We start from the raw sequence: 14,683 nt of genomic DNA on the forward strand, positions 1-14,683 counted from the left end.
CCTACCTGAGTCTGCTGGGAGCTCTGTGCAGTCACCAGGTCACATGATAAGGTGGCACGTTAATTATCCCCGCGATACACCTTGGTGCGCGCGCAGTCCCAGGAAGGGTCGGGGTGTTCTTTCAAACCTAAACAGCCTCGGGTCCCCAGGATGGGGGAGCGACAGCGGCCGTTCCGTTGTTGCATTTTTGAAAGGATTCTACGAGTCAATTAAAAAGGAACCATTGGCCACATAAAACATAATAATTACTTCTGTGAATACTGCTAAATTAAATAAGTGTTATTCTCCCCCCCCCTTTTTTTTAAGACTTTGGTTTCTTTTGAAAGAAAACATTTTGTTACTTCTCCGTTGGATCTGAGGTCATCTTACTCGTACTGAAAAGTTCCCATCTCCCTGGAGACGACCCTTTCAGGAGCAGGGAGGGGGCCGCGAGACGAGGGCCAAAGTGACCGCAGCCTTTGGGTCACTTTCTAAGGTTTTCAAGTCCCAGAAGGAGGGACTTGGGCAGAAGCATCTAGATCAGAGGTCAGCGGGCTCCGAGCCACGAGCAATCCGCCCGCGCGCCTCCCACCCCCGGGCCTCCCCTCTCCTCCTCTCACTCTCCTCTGACTTCGTTAATTTTATTGAGGGAAACTCACAGCATACAAAAATGAACCATTTTTAAAGTGCACAATTGAGGGACACGGGGCACAGTCACGAGGGTGTGCAGTCGCCCCCTCCGTCTGGTTCCAGAACATCTCCTTCCCCCAGAGGAGACCGTGTGCCAATCGGTCGGTCACTCTCGGTTCCCCCCCAACACGGATTCTGTCTCCGTGGATTTGCTTTTTCCGGACGTTTCACATAAATGAAGTCGTAGGACGTGTGGCCTTTTGTGTTCAGCTTCCTGCACTCTGAGGGTCGTTTGCAAGGCTCACCGTGTGCAGCCCGTGTCCGTGATCCTCTTCTCTTTTCTATATTATCAATATTCTGCTGTGGGGATGGGCCACACGCGTTGATCCCCTCGTCTGTGGATGGAACTCGGGTTGCCCCTCCCTTGAGGGGCTGTGGGTTAACGCTGCCGGGAATCCTCACCCCTCGGCCTCCCTGTTTTCCACTGTCGGGTCGATACCAAGGAGTGAAGCCGCTTTCCTCGCTGCTGGACCTGCCTGCTTGCCCTGTCTCTCCCCCGCCCACTCTATTATCTTTTCTGTGCCTCGGGCCACCCTTGGGTGAACTCCTAGGTGGCACTGTTTTGGCACCAGCTGTCTCTTGGGCTGGACCCCGAAGAAAGGCCCACAGCAGACAGACAAGCCGGGGACCCTTTTGCTCAGTCCCATGACCTGCCACCCCATGGGTCCCATACTCGTGACCTCAGCAGGTCTCTGTCCTAACCTGCCATGAGTTCATCGGGAACTCCCAGGAACTCTCCCCAGGGCCCAGCCGGCCCCACTGAGCTGCCCAGAGCAGCCCAGGTATTGGGGTAAATTTCACAGTAACCCCAATTCTGAGTCCTCCCAAGAACGTGGGGCTTGCCCCCATTCCCTAATTCCCAAGGCTGCGGACACAAAGCGGTCCCAGAAGGAATGCCTCCCCATCAGCCCCGGGCTGGGTGTCTGGTGTGTCGGCTTCCCCCACCGCCCCCGACCCGTGGAGTGTGGGCACCTCCTTCCCTCCTGTCCTAACGCAGAACGGGCCAGCGTGTCCTCGGGCTGCCACCGGGGCCTCGGGGAGCCCCCCAGGGGTCTGCGTTGCTTCCCAAGACGCTGCTGGAACAGTCCCCTGGGAGCCCCTAGCAGAGGCCGTGCCTCCCAGGCAGGGGTGGTGGCCGGGTGACCCCTGGGCCTCTGGCGCCCTTGGTTCTGTTTGTCCCATGTCCCAGGTGGTCCCCGAGCCCTGAGCCCTGGGAAGCCGAGCTGCAGAGCCTGACGCTGCCTTGTCTCCTCCAGGTGACGGCGACATTGTAAATAACATGTACGGGCCGGACCCCGACCTGCTGGCTGGCGAGAGTGCCGAGGACGAGACCGAGGACAGCATCATGTCCCCCATCCCCATGGGGCCGCCGTCCCCTTTCCCCACCAGCGAGGACTTCACGCCCAAGGAAGGCTCGCCCTACGAGGCCCCCGTCTACATTCCTGAGGACATCCCCATCCCACCGGACTTCGAGCTCCGCGAGTCCTCTATCCCCGGGGCCGGCCTGGGGATCTGGGCCAAGAAGAAGATGGAGGTCGGGGAGCGGTTTGGCCCGTACATGGTGGCGCCCCGGGCCGCGCTGAAGGAGGTGGACTTCGGCTGGGAGGTGAGCTCTGTCGTGCAGGGTGACTGATCGCGGCCATTTATCTCGCGCTCCATCTGTTTATAAAGCCGGGTGAGCTGAGCCGCCGGGGGCAGGAGGCTGGGTAGGAGAGAGCGTTCGAATGTCACATTTCCCAGGCTTATTTTATCCTGCGGCTTGCATGACGCGACTCCGAAAACACCAGAGGGCCTCGTAGCTGCCTGGCAGCCCCCGTCCGCTGTGCCCGCTCTCTTCCCGGAAATGTGTCTTTAATGAGCTCATGTCTTAAACCCCCCGAGCTTCCCGTCTGGATCTTAGGTGCTAAGGCTGCAATCTCGGCAGAACCTCAGAGATGGATGGCCTCTCCCAGAGCAGGAGTCTCTGCTCCCGGGAAAGCCCCTCAGATGGGGGCCCACCTCCTGGCAGGAGCAGCCAGGGGCAGCTTGTAAAACGTGCCTGGTGGCCGCGCTGCCGCAGATGCCCCAGGCACGTCCATGCCAAGGGCCTCCTGCAGGGCTGCCCGGTCAGCGGGCTCCCTGAGAGCAGCCCGCGCTTCTCACACGAGCGGGGACAGAGAGGCGCACCTTGTGGTTAACATTTCCCTGGCGACCTGGGCCTGGCTCGAGGGTCCTGGAGCCCATGTGCGGTCAGGAGAGGGAGGCCGGTTAGGTGGGGGGCGGCCACTGACACCCCCAAAGGCGGCCCTCCCTCTGGAGGTATCCTGCTCGGGCCACGAGCGTCGCTGGGCCCCAGTGGGGGGGCTTTCAGGGTGGTCTCAGAAGGCCCGTGGGCCCCACAGGAGCGCTCTCCCCTCTGGTCCTAGCCTTTCTGCTGGCTCCACAGGGCCAATGCTCGGTGGTATTCTTGGCAGGGACCCTGCCTGGACGGAAAATGCAAATGCCAGCGCAGATTCCTTCTGGGTGTTTCACAACTTCCAAAAGTGCTTGGACGGAGGTCAGTTCTAGGAAGGGGCGCGCTGTCCAAGGAGGGAAGAGGGCCTTGTGTGGCTGGCAGCCGTGTCCCCTACGGTGGACCAGGGCAGCGGGGGTCAGGGGAGCCGACTCCCCGCAGCTGCTCCGTGGCTTTGGAGAAGTTCCCAAGCTGTGCGTCTCGGCGTTCTGTGTACAGCAAGGGGCGAATCTGGATCTGTCTTTCCCCTCTCATGAGTCTTTACAGCTTGGAAGGCTGCCTTGGAGCCTCCGCTGCTCCCTAGAGACGTGCACGGCCTCTTCCTAACCCCTGGGAAGCTCCTGGACCCCCTGCAGCCCTTGAGCATCTCCCCCGGGCCCGTCAGCTTTGGAAACCCTCCGTAAAGGTCAAAGAGGCTGCCTGAGTCGGTGCACGTGCTGGTGGCAGTGGCCGCAGACCTGAGACCGCCATGCCCTTCACAAGGACGCGGGGGTGCCCCGAACGCAGGACGCCCCCGCTCTCCAGCAAGCTGGTGGAGTGTGGCTTGTGGTAGCACATGGAGTGCAGACATCAGGGGACACAGAAGCCCCCTGCCGGGTGCCAGCTGACAGCCTGAGCTCTGTAGACTTGGAAGGTTTAGAGGGGTAGTGGGTTGACCAGATGGACGGTAGAGCAGGCCAGCCAGAATTCACAACGGTCCAGAGCGGGGGAGGCCGCCGCTTGGCCGGCTGGACCGTGCCCTGCTGTCCCCAGGCGCCCGACGCCGTGTGTGCCTCTCGAGGTCGGGTCACCTGCAGAAGCGGCCGGCCAGGTGGGAGCAAGGTGAGGTGGGAGGTGAGGGGTTGGGAGGTGTGGCCCTCCTGGAGGCAGGTCGTGTGCTCTTCGGAGACCCACAGGGTGGCCCTCGCTGGGCCGAGGAGAGCATCTTCAGACAACGTGACAGGTAAGTGGTTTGGGCTGTTCAGTGGCTTTTTGCAGACGGCCTGTCCCGTCCTTCCCGCCTGGCTGTTCAGAAGGAATTTACGGGTGTTGTGTCGCGTGCTCGGAAAGGCCTGGACTATTGAATTAGGAGGCGCCTTCAGATGCTGCAGGGTAAACGGACCCTACGGGTAGGCGATGGGTGACCTTGAGGCAACCTGGCTCTTGTCTGCTCTGATGCAGGCCACTGTTTGCTCTATTTTTAAAGAAACAGCCCGTATCGCCGCCGCCCTGGGTGCCGGGCCTGGTACGGGCCGTGGCTCTTATCTGCCCGGTGGTGCCTGTTGACTTTGCGATATCACTTGTCCTCCGTGTACGTGCGGGAACGCTCCCCTCCACGGCACCTCCCCCGACAGCGCCTTGATTCCGGGGCCGTGACCTGACCGCCACCTCCCCCCGGAGCCGGCCGGGTCCACGTCCTCACGTAGAGTTCCAGACGCGCCGGCGGGATCTGACTTTGTTTCCTCGGCGAGTCCGGGCCCTGACCACCTGCTCTGGGCTTCGCGGCCTCCTGTCCCGTCCCATCCAATGCGGTCGTGAGCAGCTGTCTGTGTCACCGTCATCGTGGCCGAGCCCCAAGGGCAGAATCGGGCTGGAAGGAGGGGGAGGACGAAGTAGGCACCCCGAAAATCAGGGCGAACCCGCTTTTGCTTGAAATAAATCATAAGGTCGAGGTGGTTTCTTTCTAGCACCGTGGGTCTCTGGGGTGGAACTCAAAGAGCCTCACTCGCATCCTGAAACAGGCGACCGATGTGTCACTTTGTTTCTGTGCCCTGCTCGAGTGTGACAGCGTCTGGGCCAGAGGAGCGGCGGCTGCTGCCCCTTCAAGGGCAGGCGTGGTCCTCGCCTTTGCTCTGCTGCAAACAGGGCTCGAGATTAGGGGCGGAAAGCCCAGCCTCCAGAGCCTGGATCCTTCTGTGGCTCCGGACCGCAGAAGGGTCTCCAGCGAGCCCCGGAGTCCCGAGGTGAGGCCGCTGGCCACGCCCTCACATGCCCCTGCTGGGACACTGTCCCCGGGCCTGCGGCCAGCTCAGCCCAGAGCAGGCCTGGCGACCAAGACAATCGCTAGCAACACGTCAGGGCCTAAGTGTCACAGCCAAGGAGGCCAGGGCAGACGCAGGACCGCCAGAGGCAGGTCCCAGGGACAATACCCAAAGGCCTGCAGTCCGGTCCCGAGTTGTGTGTGTGTCGATGTTGAGTCTCATGCTGGTAATGAAGCTTCGTAAATCAGGTTGATTTGGTTTTACTACAATTTACATGACGTTTAGTTCCCGGAGAAGAAAGAACAGGTAATGACGTTGTAGCGAAGGTGGCAAAGGAGCTCTGAGGAAGCGCCTGGGAGGATCTGGATCCCTGAGGGGCGGACGGTGGTGGGAGCGTTCTGTGGCCTGGCCGGGCTCGGAGTGTGCTTGCTCCTGTGAGGTCTGGTGTTGGGGTCCAGCAGGAGAGGGGGGTCCAGAGACAGCCCCTTGCAGGCACAGGGTGGGTGTCCCTCGGGGGACGGGCTCAAAATCAAGGTCAAACCGATTATTCCTACCCTCCTTTTGGTACACCATGGAAACAATTTTCTCTCTACCCAGAGAACAGAATTCCTATCGCGGACCATTCCATTGAACTAAAATCCAAGGGTCCCATCTCCTTTTCTCTTTTTGTGGTGCACACGGTTTCCGGTGACGCGATGCCTCTGTCCCTGCTGGGGCAGCATGAGTGACCTGGCATTTTCAGGGTCACGGTGGCAGGAGCAGCCTTGTTTCATGTAGGAATTTTACTTGAGCAAAATGGGGAGGTGCGTGTGCGCCCCGCGGCTGGCACCCTCCCCCCTCTGTTCATCTGCCCTTCCTCCCCATGTGGGCGTCAGGAACATTCAATGACTCTAAACCTTCCCCCACTCCCACCGGGTGCTTTGGGGGACACCAGGAAGTGACTCCCTGTCATTTTGGAAGAAAGCACAGATGGGCTCTGCGAGCTCCCCGGACCTGGCAGCCGCATCCTTGGACGCAGATGGGAGCGTGGGGTGTGTGGAAACGGCCCCCGTGGGCTCCATCTCAAAGGAAGGTCATCTGTCCTCGTGCCCGGGAGGATGCTCGAACTCCCGGACCCCTCCCCCCAGACACAGCCTGCCCAGAATAAATCACCCAGTGATTGCATTTTATTGCCCTGGGGTCTGAAAAACAATGATTTTGATCATTTGTTGAGTAAATCATGACATTTATCATCGTGCTGCTTATTTTGCTAATTAAGAGGTGGCTGCGAGCGACAGCCCAGAGGGGGCTGGGCTGTGGCGCCCTCCCCTCAGAGGCGCCACCTGCCCCCGAGGCGGGGCCCTGCAGCTGTGCTGGTCTCCCCCAGAAAGGCAGGCTCTCCGGTGCCCAGAGCTTTGCCCAGCCTGTAGCTGGCACTCAAGCATCATCTGTCGAAAAATAATGCGTCTGCCTCTGTTTAAGGAGCTGGTGGAAAACGTTAACGTGAATTGATGGGGCTTCAATTATCTGAAGAACTGACTTGAGTGGATTACCTCATCCCGTTGGCTATGGTTCCTGAATATTAATATACGTGTTCATTTGCTCAATCAACAAATGGCCGTGTCTGGGCCAGGGCCTGTGGGAAGCTCCAGGGTCACAGGGGGAGTTGCCCCAAGGCCTCAGGCTGCCCTGTCTCTCGGGTGCTACCATCACACGGCCCCCAAGCCAGCTCCTCTGGGGTCCAGGGCTCCCCCTGCATGGCTCTGGCGAGGGCCAGGACCCACCGGCCACCCCCGAGGACCACGGGCTGCCAGCACATCCCGAGATGCTAGGGCAGGGGATGTTCCAGGCAAAAGCTGCTACCCAGCCGCGCACGCTCAGATTATGAGACGTTGCTGCTAATGTAAGACTGGCTGAGACCAAATTCAGTGTGACACGGGGAGGGGCAGGAGCTCCTGGGCGGGGCTGGCCTCTGCGCCCTGGCACCTGCCCCAGCCTGGCCGGGAGTCACGTGGGCACCTCAGCGCTGGCCCCAGGTCTCCGTGGGGAACGGGCCTCCACTTCTCTCTTCTCCTGCATTTACACCCTCACGCTCTGGCCTCAAGGACCCTGTCCTCTTTCCTGCTGAACTTACCACACCCCTGAATGTGAGCACGATTCACCAACACCCCGGGGGCTCCCTGCCCCCAAGGCCATCAAGGCCTGGGCTCAGGCAGCAGTGACTCCTGTTATAACCAAGCACCCACCTACCCCTGGGACAGGGTTCCCGAGGCTCTTGGGAATGGGCTTCGATTCTCTCTAGTCCCTGCCGCATAAGGACCAAACGAGAAATCCCGTCCACCGGGAGACAGACACGTGCTGGACTTGTCACCTGAAAGATCCTGGATGCACCTGGTAGCCCCGGAAGCCTGAGCTTCCCAGCGCCCTGCCCCCTGCACTGACCTCCTGGCGCTGTGGGCGCCTGTCCGGCCTCAAAAGAGCTGAGGCAGCCAGCGCCCCTATGGCCAGGCCTGGCCGTTCCCCAAGGCTCAGGAAGGAGGTGCTCAACCTCCAGGAGGAACAGCAACGGTGGCGGCTGGTCTGCACCCGCAGGCATGTCATTCGCCAGCAGCCCTGTGGAAGCAGAGCTGGTGTCCAGCCGGCGGGCACCTCCTCTGTGGCCCTGAACTGCCGACAGCCACAGAATCCCCGGCTCTTTCAGCCCCAGCCCACCCGTGGATGGACCTGTGGCCCCAGGACGGTGAGAGAGGAAAGCTGGGCTCAGCAGCCCCCCACTGCTCCAGGTGACCCCGAGAGGAGGGTCACGCAGCCTGGGAGGAGGGACAACCCTGGCTCTAGACAGCGTCTGCTAAGTTTGCAGAGCAAAATGTGACAGCTGGTACTTGAAGGTCAGGACTGCCCTTCAGACGTTTCCCGGGCGTCTGAGACCTGAGAGCAGAGGTCTCCACCCGAGAGCCTCACACGGAATCGCCTGGAGCATCAGAAAAGCAGGTGCCCAGACCTCACCCGAGAGACGCCAGGCTTTGGCCAGATGAGGGACTAGCCGTGTCTGTTTTGCCCAGGACTGTCCTGGTTTTGAACCAAAAGTCCCAAGAAACCTCCCTGAGCACTGGGTTTGTGAAAACTTCTAGGAAGTTAGAATGTGCCGTGGGGGTGAGAATAGCCAGTCTGGAAAGAAGGAGAAGTGGGGGATCCTTCCGGACCTCCAGCATCTGCACCAGGGGCCCCGGGAGGCAAGGGGGACGATTTGGGTCGGGTCGCTGGGGGCATCCAGATACTCCGCAGGCGATGCTACTGCGGGGAACGGCTTGTCCCAGAGCCACCCCTGCGGCCCAAGTACAGGTGGCCGTGCTCCGTGCTGCACACACACACGAGCACACTTCCTACCCTCTCTCGTCCACGTTCATCCTGGTGCAAGGATCACACTTCAGCCTCTTCCGTGCATTCTCCTCCCTGAAGCCCGCGGGGCAAGTGCTCTCGGGCCATGCCGAGGCAATGCTTCTCTGCTTCTTTGTTTTTGGGTCTTAGACCATCTTGCTGTGTTTACTCTTGGAATTCCAGCCGTGCGGGAAAGCCTGTTGGGGAAGGGGGCCAGGACCGGTCTCCACTGTAAAGGCTGGGCCTCTTGTTGGTCTGACGGCCTTACTCACAGGGCTTGGTATTCTCAGTCCCCAGTCTTTTCTGTCCTTTCTCTCCGTGGCACCAGGTTACACACTGGGACCATCCCGGCAGCATCCCGCCCCGCAGGGACACGGGAGCCCGGAGTCTCCCTTTGCTTCGCCCTCCTCTGCCCAGCCGGCTAATCCACCCCTGACACTGACCCTCCTTCTGCGTCGTCTGGAATTTTATTTTAGACCTAGAAGCATGGCAGGGCCTTTTTGTCCCCCTGGAATGATTTTCTGAATGTGTTTAGGAGGCGTAACGTGTATTCAGGAAGCGTCCAAAGTCTAAGCTGCCGCCCAGTGAATGTTCACACACCGTGGAAACACCTGGATGATAACAGGTTTGGGGACCTCTTCCCAGGCTGTCAAACAGGAATCCGGATCCGACGAGAGGGGCTGTCCTGTGGGAACAGGGCCGAGTGGGAGGCGGCCCCGCTTGTGCAGCGGGGCTGGGGACACAGAAACCCATGCCCTCGCGTTTCCTCGGGAACCGCTCCCAGCGCAGACCCTCTGCCATCTCTCCCAAGCACCATGACATCAGGTCCAGACGTTTTTAGCCCAAGAATGCCATGAAATCCTGCACTATCTTAGGCCCAGCTCCGAGGCACGGGTATATAAGGAATTTTCGGAAAAAGGAGAGAGAATGACTAAGAATACCTCCCTGGTAGTTCTTCTTTATTTCCTTAAGGGGTAATAACTCAGACACAGTCCAGCAGAGGGTACTTTCTTTAAATAGAGCATTCTGATTCACAAGCGAAAAAGGAAATAAATATTTTCTTTTCATATTCGAGAGACGTCCATGAATACCAACTTCTTAAATGGTATGTTACCATCTGTATCACACACACACACACACACACACAGGAACACACACACACTCACACCAGTGACAACAAGCCCGCCCTTACCCTGGAGCAGGCTGCTTGTGAACCAGAGACGTGGAAATAGCCTTGGGGTTGTCAGAAGGGAGCGAGTGGGAAGGTGGAAGGAGGGCAAGATGGCTTCTCCTCCGGGTGGCCGCTCAGCCTCCCCAGGGGACCTGGGCTCAGCCTATCCCACTGGCTCCCAGAAAGCCGGCAAGCATGGGGTGCTCTGTCACCTCTTCCTGCCCTCCCGCCTCCTTTTTCTTTGAGGGAAATGGGGATCACACGTTCAGGGACGATGGCAAGGGCACCTGGGTCCCTGTGCTGGGCGGGACTGGCGAGGCTGGGGCAGGCTGACTGGACAGCTGCTCTGTGGCCCAAAGCGTGGGCGAGAGGGGAAGGCCTGGCGTTCATTAGGCCCCTGCTGTGTGCACACGCTGGCCACGCGAGGCGCTTTCTACTCCGTGGTCCTCATTCTGTCTGTAAGTAGATCCCAAGTCCCAGCCCGATGGACCGTAGCAGGGCCTGGCAGGCATTAGTGTCCACCCCTCGGGTGCCCCGCTGTGGAATTCTCCGGACCCCGGAGAGAGCCATCAGCCTCTCTGGAGCCAGGATCCTGATCTGGTCCCAGGGCGCCTGGGGCCTGGCTGGCGGGGGGAGACGTGTTCAGGCAGGAACCATGGGGTCCCCGCCCCAGGCCATCAGCCTGCAAGGCGCAAAGTCCGGGAATCTAAAAGGACATCTTTGCCACCTGCTCACCTCAGGCGTGGGTCCCACGGAGCTGCGGGTCTCAAACGGTCGTGCTGAGGATCCCCCAGTCACCTTCAAAATGCAGATTTGGGGCCCCACCCTTACCTAGTGGGTTAGAATTCCTGACGGGGGTCCCCAGGAGTCTGCATTCTATTTAGCAGTGGAAGAGGGGCCACTGGGAGGTCTCCATTCCCGGGTGGAAGCCCCAAGAAAGGGGCTTACCGTGGATTTCCCTGCTCCTGCCCCCACCCCAGGGGGCTCCTGCTCCTGCCCCCGCCCCAGGGGGCTCCTGCCCCCTGCCCCTGCTCTGCCACTGCCCCCAAGCCCGGAGCCAGGCGCAGCCCGGCGGCCCCACTGTCCTCCTGGTGGAGCTCTGGGCGGCAGGTGAGGCTGGGAAGGGGCCCCGGAGCGATCCCACCCGCACCCCGACAGCTGGCCACTGGCACTGCTGTCCTCCGGGGGGGAGCCTGCTGGAGACTGCCCAGGGACCCGACACCCCCCCAAGGGCATGGCCTGATGGTCGAGGTTGGGGCAGGGGGTGCTTCCCGGGCACCGGTCGTCTGTGTCACGCCTGGAGATTACTTGGGGCATCACCATTTCTCCCCCTCGCTGTGCAGGTGGGAACCCCGAGCCCTAGAAAGGGAAGGGGGTCCCACAGGGTCACATGGTAAGTTAGCACAGGGGCGAGGGACCAGACAGGGAAGCCCCAGGCGGCACCCTTCTGCCTTGCCGCTTACCCCTGTAGTTCCTGCAGCCAACACATGCTGAGAACGGAGACTGGGCCAGCCGCACTGGCCCCGTGCGCCAGCCGCCAGCAGTTAGAGCAGCCCCCAGCCCTCGTGGGCGTTCCACCCCCACCACCCTGTCCAGTGGGTGATGGCCCAGGCCCCAGCTCCTCCAGGGAAACGGGGACCAGGAAGGTGTGGAGTGGCTCAGACATACCCCTCAGCCTCCTCTGTCTGCACCCATACCTCCGGCCGAGCGGGGGTAGCTCTCAGGTTTGGCCTAGGCTGCCTCTGGCCGGCCCTCTCTGGGCTGAGCCCGCCTTCCCCAGGCAGGAAGCAAGTGGTGGGACCCACCTGCTAAGACTGAGGCATCTGCAGTGTCGCTTATATACACGGAAAGATTATTTCAAGTACTTTCCCAGCAGTGGCCTCGCAGAGAGCAGGACAGGCCGGGAGGGTGGCCCCTCCTGAGAGCCGGCAGCTACTGGCCAGGAGGCTCCCCGGGGACCCCCCCCCGGCACGGCCTTGGCTGGCCCATCGTCCACCCCTCCCTGGGCCTCCCTCCCTGCTGGGTCAGTTGAACATCCCAGGCCTCGCAGGCCATAAAAGGTCTCCCTGGGTCACGGGACAAGGGCGTGGACCTCCCAGCCAGACCCGCTTATCAAAGGTTCTCTCGAGTTGGGAATTTTTGTGGGCTGGTCATCCCCAGGTTAGGAATGCTCTCAGCGTGTCACAGGCCACCTCGGCCTCAGCAGAAACCAGGGTGATGCAGCCGCTCACCACGCGTCCAGGGGCAGCAGCTGTCGGAGGGTCCCCCAGCAGGCCACCCTCTCCTGCTCTGCTCGGGGCTGGCGTAGGGCTCCCTCCACTCTCTGGGGCCCTGCTGGGCACTGAGGTGCAGCTGGGTTTGCTCTGACCGAGGCCAGGTCAGGCCAGGAGGGCTTCTCCGGGTGAGAGGTCAGTCTGGGCGCACGGCAGCAGGCCCCGCGGGACCCCCCGGAGCCAGTGTCCTGGGGCGGCGTCCCGCCCGGCCCTCATATTGCTTAGAGCACAGTGAAGAAAATGTCCTAAAGGGGACGTTTTAAGTCAGCCGACAGGATGCGCGTTGGTGTTGGTGGTCGCGTCTGCTCCTCCGCGTGGGAAGATGCTAAGACAGCATGCCCTGGCATCGTCACAGGAGTCAGCGTGCCGGTCCCTGCTCACCTGTGTGCCTGTCCACCTGTGACACGTGCCACCGTGTTTCCAGGGAGTTGACTTGAAGAGGCACCAGCCTCCACAGCAGCGCCCAGGGCGTGCGGGGCTCCCGTCCTGCTGTCCTGCTATCCCGGCTGTGCCCCTTGCCCGGCTGGCCAGGGCAGGGCCAGGATCACCAGCCCTGAGCGGGCCACGGGAGCACCTTTGTCTGGCTTTCAGTCTGCGTTCCTGCCTTCTGGGCTAATGCCCAGTTTAATTGCACATCCCATTGTGTCATCCCTGTTCAATCATGTTGAACAATACCTACATCCACTCCTTTCCCATTTAGATCTTTCTGAAGTCCATTCCGGCTTATCAGCACAGTCATTTCAGGAGCAGAGCTAAGATTTCTGCCTTTTAGGCCCAAGGCATTGTCTGTCCCCGCGGCAGCTGAGATAAACCCTCACCCAGAACAAAGTCGCAATGACCTTTTACAAGTAGAAGCCGCCTTGTTTCCCTCTAGACTAATTTATCAGCCTTCCTTTCAGCCGGTACTCAGTGGAGGCCCGGGAGAGCACTGCCAAGTGGGGGTGGACGGGTATTAGGACGCCCGGCTGGTTCGTTCTCAATGGCGCACCTCAGGGTCCGCGGGGATGGGAACTGTGCGTTGCCGTGGGGAAGGATGGGGCTCGTCAGAGACGGTGTGGCCTGCAGGTGGCGGGGTCCAGGCAAGGTGGTCAAGCCCCCTGCCCTGGCCTCCTTCAGGGCCGAAGTAAAACCTCGTGGACAAAATATGAGGCACGCTGGACTTAAGTAAAAATAACGGTGATGAAATGGCCTGTGGCCCCGGAGCCCCCGGGGAGGCCGCTGAGCTCTGGGGTGGCAGCTCACAGGTGGACGGGCAGAGAGCGAGGGATGGCTGAGAGGCCGGGGCGGATAGAGGAGGAGGGGGAGGGGGAGGATGACGACGACAGCGACGACAGGGATGGGCCACAAGGACGCTGGGGAGGCAGCTCAGGGAGCGTGAACCTCGTTGCCTTCCTTCGAGGAGGGAGACGGAAAAGGGGTCTGTTTTGCATTTTGATAAAAGCCTTCAGACTCCACTGATTGTATCATAGGGGCTGCCATGCTGAGGGGAACGTATTTGCCTTGCCCATAAAGCCTGCATCGCCGTGGGGGAGGCTCTCGTGGCACTGACTTGAAAGCTCGTCCAGGGATGGAGGACACGCGGCACCGGGGCTGAGAGGTGGCATCTCCAGCCCACGAGGAATTGACCTGGGCATTCGGGAGGGCAGCCCAGCCTGGGCCTGGCCTGTCCAAGGGCCGCTGGGCCAGCTAAGCTCCCAGCGCCTCTGCTGCTCCCCCGTCAGTCCGGTAGCCCTCAGGGACCAGTCCCTGGTGAGGTCTGGACTCTGGTCTTCACTGGGGCTTCTGAGTCAGCCCTGAGGATGCGGGACGGCCCCTTGGAGCAGCAAGCCCTCAAAGGGCCTCGCAGGACTGAGGTTGGTAGAGTCACTAGTTTCTCGGTGACACCCTGGCAGCCCGGACTCCCTGCCTTCTCCCACACTTGCTTCACCCAGACAGACGTACAGTCCACACCAGGCCCCAACCGGAGAGGCTCCTGCGGGAACCCGGGGCCCATTGACAGCCCGAAGACAACACCAGAATTCCCCAACTTTTGAAGGTCTGTCTTGGATTGACCTCCTTATTTAATCCTTCTTGGAACCTAGAATACATTGAAGATGGGCTCACCCCATCAGCTGGCCGGTCAGGCCCAGGGAGGCCTGGGGACCCTGGGCTTCCGCTCCCCAGCAGAGCTGCACGGTTCTCACGGCCGCTCCCTCGGGTGGGTCCTCCGTGCTGGGACAGGGGAGGCTGATTCTCCAGCTGGACCCACTAGGATGGGGCACGTCCTGCTCTGGGTCAGCACCTCCTACCCGCTCGTGCCTCCGCCTTTACTGAGTGTGGCTTCCCAATCCATTCGAGCTAGTGCGCTGGGTCCGGAGGATACCCCACCTCTGCACCCTGGGGTTGAGCCCAGAGCACTGACCCCAGCACCTCTGGCTTCCTTGCTTTAGCTGTGCCTGTCCAGGTCCACGGAAGTCACACATCCACCAGGCAGGGCTCCCTGCAGCGAGGGGCCCACTGCCCTCTGGGGCTCGGCTGTGCTAAGCCACCCCCGCGCCCCGCCAGCGCCCTGTGCCTCCCGGGTGGAGGTCGGAGGTCGGGAGGGCTTTCCGGCTGCCCCCTAGAACATCAGACTCCTGCTCCCAGACTGGGATTTGCTCTTGTCACCTGTTTCCAGTAAACAGATGCGTCCCTCACGCCGGGAGAATCCGGCAGACGCGGGGACGTGCAGGGAGACCTGGCCCGGCTGCTGGCTGCCTGGCCCTGCATGAGTTGGGGCAGT

At 61.0% G+C, this 14,683-nt stretch overlaps 1 protein-coding gene across 1 annotated transcript in view; it reads left to right on the forward strand.

Moving 5' to 3' along the window:
• Positions 1-14,683, forward strand: part of PRDM16 (PR/SET domain 16) — a 320,741-nt gene that overhangs the window by 103,493 nt on the left and 202,565 nt on the right. The window contains exon 2 of the mRNA XM_060013200.1: positions 1,926-2,275. Within this exon, the coding sequence (XP_059869183.1) occupies positions 1,926-2,275 (350 nt within the window). The remainder of the gene's footprint in view (positions 1-1,925; positions 2,276-14,683) is intronic.

This window comes from Delphinus delphis, chromosome 1 (assembly GCF_949987515.2).
Source record: "Delphinus delphis chromosome 1, mDelDel1.2, whole genome shotgun sequence".
Taxonomy (NCBI): domain Eukaryota; kingdom Metazoa; phylum Chordata; class Mammalia; order Artiodactyla; family Delphinidae; genus Delphinus; species Delphinus delphis.